The sequence below is a fragment of the Thalia democratica genome, chromosome 9 (genome assembly GCF_965202585.1).
Source record: "Thalia democratica chromosome 9, ktThaDemo2.hap1.1, whole genome shotgun sequence".
NCBI classification, from domain to species: Eukaryota; Metazoa; Chordata; class Thaliacea; order Salpida; family Salpidae; genus Thalia; species Thalia democratica.
This window is the reverse complement of record NC_139173.1, coordinates 25,180,633-25,188,017: the sequence shown is the minus strand read 5'-3', so window position 1 is coordinate 25,188,017 and position 7,385 is coordinate 25,180,633. Positions and strand designations below refer to the sequence as shown.

Genomic DNA, 7,385 nt, shown 5'->3' with positions numbered 1-7,385 from the left:
GTTATTTATTGATCTTGTAGTGAAACAAAACTTTAAAAAGCACGTTTTAAAAGTAAATACATACTTAATTAGCTCAAGTTGAACTGTGATGCTTACATCAGGCTAGCCACTTTACCTGGAAGCCTATAATTTGTCAAATTAACCCAAAAAAAACCAGGAATGTTTGTATTTTTGAAAAAAATCGGAAAAACTTCAAATTAAAAAAAAACCTGGAAATTTTAAGATTTTAAGCATTGTCACTAGTTAAATTTTCGATTTGACACAAAAATTTATAATATAAATAATATTTTTTTTCTTCATCTAAAAATATTTTATCTACCAACACATTTATTGTAAGTTTAAAGTATCTTTTTAATGTTGTCATACTATTTAACACAGTATCTTACTTTTAACCTAATTTTCGACCAAATATAGATTAAAATTGTGAACTTTTAAAATTCTGTAAGAATTTTGGAATACTTTGAAAAAAATTTGAAAATACAAGGCAACACTATTACATCTATTAAACTGTTTAGTTTATTGTGAAACGTTTTTGTTAAATCATTGAAATCTCAATTGTTCACTTATTAATAAAATAAATATTAGATACACAACTTATTTATAAACAAATATAAATAGTGTTTAATGTTTTATTAGTTATATCTGTTATGTCAACTATGTGTAATGCTGTTTTACTTATTAGATTGGATTGCTCCAACAAATTGTGAAACTAAAGCTTATTGCAAGTGGTGCAATGTAGAACTACAAGCAAATAAGAGCAACTTAAAAGTTCATTCTTATTCTGACCGACATAAACGCGCATCTCCAGTCACAAATAACCACAACTCAATAAATCAGTTTAGGATGGAAAAATCTTTTAAACAGCAATTCAACAATTTCCTTAAAGAAAACGTACGCCAGACAGAAGTCCGGTTAACATTGCAACAAGCTCTTCACGGGAACTTGCTAGCAGGCGAACACCAGATAGATGTCATGAAGACACTTGGGACAGCTCACGAATCAGCAACGCTTAAAAGGAGGAAAGCAAAAATGATTCTGTGCAATACTCTCGCACCAATTTGCAGAAGACTAATCATAACTGATTTTATGGTGAAGCATTGTTCTTTCTATCTGGATGAGAGTACAGATACTGCTGGACAAAGTTTTCTAGGTAAGAAAATTACTTTTAAGCTTTGTTAATTTAATTAAGTTTAAATTTGTTATTTATTTACATACATTCTGTTGAATATAAAAATATTTTAATACAAAAAGCTTATTAAATTTAAATTTCAAACATGAAATAAGCTTTAAACACATTGTTCTTTGTTTTATTATTTTAATATAGATTAATTCTTGTAACACGTTAGCTGTAAAAGAAAATATTTTGTTATGCAATGAGTTGGACATTGTTAGATTACTCAGATGTAAGTAGGTTTAATGACAGTTAAAGGAAAAAGTTTTTATTTTACAGAATTTAATAGGTTAATAAATTAAAATTTACATAAAATTAAAGTTAGAATTACTATGATTTTTTTTAATAATTATACAGTAAACTCGTTCTAGTAAACTAAGTCAGTTTCATTTCTAACATATATCAGATTTTTGTGTTGACTTTTATTTAATAGTTTAAGAAATATGTCAAAATATTGTTGATTTTATTATTCTAATAAGGAGAATGATTTAATTATTATAATATTTATTAAACAGCAAAAATTTTAATTAATAAAGAAAATAATGAATAAATTAGCAATTTGTTGCTTTAACGAGCAGGGTTGCCACTTCACCTAGAAACCAGGAAAAACATGGAGTTAAATTTTTAGGCATAAAAATACCTGGAATTTTGTACATAAATCTTTAAAAGACGTTGAAAAACCTGATATTTTCAATAATTTTTACTTGTATAGTAATAAAATTTGGATTTGAATAGAAAATTATACCCTATTTTTCAAAGTTTTTTGTCATCATCAATTTTTTTTTATTAATGAACCATTTATAAAGCAGCTTTAGTGTACCTTTTCCATGTTTTTATACTCTTTAATACAGTTTTAACATTAAACTTAACTATAAACTTTAAACAAACCTTAATATGTGTAATTTTAAAAACGTGGAAGAAATTTAGAAAACCTGGAAAAAATTTTAAAAATACCGAGTGGTTAACCGGAAGCAGTTTATGTTCAAATAATTATAACAGTTTTCCTTTTATATACAGCGGTTGTAATTACAATTAAAGCTATACTTTCTTAAACTTTTGTTCTACTACCTTCAGTTGTTTAACTAGAACAAAGTGGTAGTCCTTTAATTTCACAGATTTTATGTACTTAAAAGTTCGACTATATTTGGTATTTTTTAACTTTCTTAGATATCCAATTAAAAAAGCATGAGTAGTAGTTACCAACAGATAATTTTAAAATATTTATATTTTTTTTTATTCCAAAGTATACAGATTATAAGTTCTTTTCATTCAAAATTTTACAGTTATTAAACTTATAACAAAAAGAATTAGAAAGCTTTATGTTTGAATCACAGGTGTTAGTATTTGTTATCTAAGCAAAATAAAGAAAACTTCAGTATCTACATTTTTACACCTCGAAGACCTTGGAAGAGACAAATCAGCGTTATCTATTGCTAACGCATTCAAAAGAGTCTTAAAGATGTATAGTGTTCAGTTAAAAAATGTAGTTTCAATATGTAAGTATATATGAACTGTTACTGTTTTTTTTATTTTTGTATTCTAGTTATGTATTTATTAAATATGTACTACTAACGTGTTTTTAATTTTAAATTTAGATATTAATAGTAAGTTAATTTTTGTTTATTTCAGCTATTCTCTGTGTATTCTTGCTAACTTTTATAAACTATTTTTAATATCTTACAATGATCTATCTTTATTAATAGACTTAATTTGACTTTATTCAATTGTTTAAGAAAAGTATAAATTGAAGCACAAACTGGTCTTATAATTTAAGAAAAATATTTTTTTTTTTTTAACTTAGTAAATATATTTTTAGGTACAGACGGAGCTGCTTCCATGACAGGAGTTAAGAATGGAGTAGGACAAATTCTGAAAAAAGATAATCCCAGGCTTATAACAATATCCTGTACAAATCATGCTTTGCAAAATGCATGTTTAAATGCAACCAAAGCTACAATACCTAATGAAGTAAGTATTAAAACTATTTTATATAAATTATTAATTCAATTGTTGAATGACAATTTTAGTAAGCTGCATTTATTCAAGTTACGAAGTTGTTTTTTTATATTTATTTATGATATTTTATTATATTTTAATATGTTGTATTAAAAAAAACCATTGTTGTTGAATAAAAGTGTGTATACTTTTAAATTAAATAAGGTTGAGGAGCTTATTAAGAAAACGTTCAACTACTTCAAGTTATCTAACACAAGAAGAAGTGACTTTGAAAATTTAGGTGTGTGTATGACGGGTAAAATTCCGTTAAAATTTAAAGCCTTAAGCAAAACTAGATGGATATCACACTTTCCATGCATTGAAAGAATTTTATTGAATTGGGAAGTACTCAAAGCTTTTTTTAATGAAGTAGGTATTAAACTATTACTATAAACTTCAAGACGCTTTAATAATTAGAAAAATTATTAGTATAAAACTTAAAACAATCCTGTTTTAAATTATTTAGCATTTTTACAATTATATTTTTACAAATATCTATAAATTTAAATTTCAATCTGCCCTGAAACGTAGTAATCATATGTTTACTAAGGTAACATTTTATTAAATCAAATATATAATCAGAAGATATATAATAAATGTTTAAAAGCACAAATTAATTAACACAGATTTAATAAGAATATATATCTTTTTAAACAAAACTTTCTTTGTTAATGAGCCTTGTTTTATAAGTATTAGTGTTTATTAACTATAATGATGTTTGTTATCGAAATTTTTATTCTTACCTATAACATTTGTTTGTATATTAGCCAGAAAGAAGAAGAAACGATTTACATGCTGAAAGTATTCGAAAAACGCTAAATAGCAATAGATTAAATTTTGTTTTTAAATTTATGGGCAAAATTTTAGAGAAAGTTAGTTTCTAAGACCTATTATCTGCTTAATAATGAATTAACACCCTAAGCACTATAACATAACTAATTTCAATCATTCTAATTTGATTTTAAATGTTTAGTTTTAATTACTTATTTTGTAGTCATGCCAAGTTTAGCTGTAAGTATTAAATGTAAAGCAAGACTAAATTTTTACAGTGTAATAATTAATTATTTTTATTCATCAGGTAAATTCTGTTAATATTCTTCTACAAAAAGTAAAGTAGAACCTTTTAAGTTTGGATTAGCAATAACAAAACTTATACAGCATCTAAAAGACCTCATTTACCAACCAAATTCAAGTAAGCTTAATTTAGATCACAAGGCAACTAAGAATAATTTTTAATTTTAGGCTATTAATAATAAAGTTTCGTTTGATTTTATATCTACAACATTTTGGCGTAAATAAACATTATTTTTTAATTAGTAACGCAAACAAACGTACAATAACGTTCTTATAACAAAACATTACTAACATTTTGTTAAAGATTTAGTAGATTCAAATTTAGATTGGATTTTATACAGAGTAAACGATATAAGTAATTATTATCAATATTTTATTTTTTTATTAAATTAATAGTTAAATTATTATTTTACTATATAAACTAAGTTGTAGTTACTTAAATTTACATTTTTTTGTAGCTAACCTTTTGGAAGAACCTATCTTTCATGTAGAAGTAAACGAAGTTTATGCAAATTTATCCATTAGTAAGAAGGCAGAGGTTAAACTAATTAAAATTCACGTTGTTTAGTCAATTGGGTTTATTAACAACTAAACTTAATTGATTTTTTTTAAATAGGATTTGTTTAATGAGAATAATTTCTGAAATTGTTTTTACTTTACTTGAAAAAATTTTAAGTCAAAATACAAGTTATTATAATAAGTGTGTTTATTTTTTACATAATCGTTTTTTTTTTCAGTAAATTCTCATACTTTACTTAAGTAATTTACTTAATGTTGTGTATTACACGTGAAAAAATTTCTGTTAATGACACGCTACGGTTCTAATCTGTAACTAATTTTCCTATAATTCCAACATTTTTATAATTAATTGTTTTAATACAGGTAAAAAATATTTTTCAAAGTTTTGTTGTAGTGTTTATAATTGAATTGGAAAAAAGAATGCTGCAAAATCTTGAATTTATGGCACAGTATGAAGTTGTAAACGATGTTAGTTGGTATTAAATATATCTTCAAAAAATAAAATAACTTATTTAAATATCATTAAAACTTATAATTTTTTAAAGGCCTTAAATAGACGGATGCCGGATATTGAGAAGTTTTTAGAACATCCAAAAATTAAAAAATTGTTTGAAGGAAACCACAGAGATACTATCTCACTTCAATACAAAAGTTTGCATGGACGTCATCAAACAAGTATCGGTTAGCTAAAGGAAAATAACAATAGTAACCTACTACTTAAATATAAATTAAAATTTTCAGTTTTAATGTTAAACAAGTTTTGTAATTTAGTAAACATTGTAAATCTACCGAAAACTAAGTTCTGATAAAATAAAAACATGATTTATTATTGTAAGAGTACACTTACAATTGATTATGTACATAAAAAGTTATCAGTTTATTCTTAACAGATAAATCAACAAACGTTAACTTTTGGAGCAGTGTTCGCGTTGAATACCAAGAACTTAAGGAGTTAATGATGAAACTACAAACGATACCTTTTAGTAACGCGCAAATCGAGCGAGACTTTTCCTTGATGAATATCTCGAAAAACAATAGACAAACTAATATGGGCCATATTTTGTTAAACTCCTTAATGATTATTAGGTAAGTAAAAATTTAATGTATTTGGATTTATGTCTTTTTATTTTAAACTATTTATTTCATAGAAATGAAATTTTAATGTGTAATTTAAACTGTAAAGTTTTTAATCATTATTTAGATTATTTAATTTTAGTTAAAGTTGGGTATGCAACTCGATGACCGAGAGGTCTTTTTGTGTACCCGGATCCTTGAAACAAGAAATTTTTGAATTTTGTTTTGTTATTATTCAACAAACCTTATCATTTTGATTTTTACTTTTAAAAAACATATTTTATTATAGGAGACATAAAGGCCCTATTAATAACTTGTTTTTTTTAATGTAATCCAATTAAATTAATATTTTGTATTACAACGATTTGTTTTATATAATTTTTTTTCTTTTATTTTAAATATAAGGGAAGAATAAATGCATAATAAGAATTGAAACATTTTTTTGCTAAATTTATCGGTATATTATCAGTAAAATTCAATAATATATATCACTAGTAAAAGTTACTAGAACTTTTTTAACAAATTTTAGTTTAGGTAGGTTTTTAAATTTTTTATTCTAATTAAAACTATTTGTACAAGGTTAAAAAGCTTGGCGTTTGCTTATTATTTAAATATTATATAGGTTGTTGTCTTTTTAGATAAAGTAAAGTATAGTGTTAATCTGTTTGTTGAATATTTTTATCATAAATATAATATTGGTAAAGTACAAAATTATAACTCAATGTATGGTTTATAAATTACTCTTTTTCATTCAAAGGTTCAATTCAAACATTAGTAATAAAAAATTCCTACAATTACTTTTTACATTCTTAAGCCAATTATTACCCAAAATTATAATAAAATCTATTTTTCTCAGATCAACCTGCAAAAGAATGGAGTTATGCTGTGACAAATTTCCACTTTCAGATACATTAATAGAAGAAGTTGGTAAGTCTAGTTTGTACAAACCAAGAAGCCAAGATGTCAATGAAATCTTGACAAACGAAGAGTACAGCAAATTTAAACCTTCAAATTTGACAATGTTTGCAGCAAACAATGTAATATAAAATTTCAACAAAATTTTTGCGTGTTAAAAAGCAGTTAATTTTTTTCAAAAAAAAAAAATGCTTTTCATTTAAAGTCAATTAACTATTTTAAAAACACTTTTACTTGAGTGACTGTTAAAGCATTCTACTGTTTAAATTTGTTGTGACTGTATTTTATTCAAAAATTTCAAATTTGTTTATTTACAAAGTTTTGTACATTAATTGCTAAAATTTCTTAGACTATTTGTACTTTTTTACATTTTTTGTAGTAACAATAATAAGTTCAATAATAATCCAACCGTTAATCGCGCTAATTTTTTATCATATGAGTATTATGCTAAATTTCTTTTGCCTAACAAACTTTAAAATTTCTCATTTTCTTAGTTTTTATTAAGTATTTTTTAATACTTAAAATTATTATTTTAAATTTCCGTATTAACTTTTGTATTTTTTTAAATTTTTATTTAAAATTTTAGGTTTTTAAACAAAACATTTTTACTTCAATTCAGCTTTTTTTTTAAACAATT

At 24.0% G+C, this 7,385-nt stretch overlaps 1 protein-coding gene across 4 annotated transcripts; it reads left to right on the top strand.

Annotated features, from left to right (window-relative positions):
* The first annotated feature begins 876 nt into the window (after positions 1 to 876).
* LOC145844285 (uncharacterized) lies at positions 877 to 6,896 on the top strand. 4 transcript variants are annotated; one of them, XM_082951672.1, is made up of 9 exons: positions 877 to 1,150; positions 2,994 to 3,139; positions 3,332 to 3,535; positions 4,245 to 4,358; positions 4,699 to 4,778; positions 5,123 to 5,227; positions 5,305 to 5,440; positions 5,650 to 5,845; positions 6,690 to 6,896. In XM_082951672.1, the coding sequence occupies exons 6-9, from the start codon at positions 5,180 to 5,182 to the stop codon at positions 6,877 to 6,879; spliced, it is 570 nt and encodes a 189-aa protein (XP_082807798.1). In that variant the 5' UTR covers positions 877 to 1,150; positions 2,994 to 3,139; positions 3,332 to 3,535; positions 4,245 to 4,358; positions 4,699 to 4,778; positions 5,123 to 5,179; the 3' UTR covers positions 6,880 to 6,896. The 4 variants fall into 4 exon arrangements, with proteins under 4 accessions (XP_082807798.1, XP_082807799.1, XP_082807797.1 ...); XM_082951673.1 differs by having other exon boundaries at positions 2,988 to 3,139; positions 5,154 to 5,227; XM_082951671.1 differs by having other exon boundaries at positions 2,988 to 3,139.
* The last annotated feature ends 489 nt before the right edge of the window (positions 6,897 to 7,385 follow it).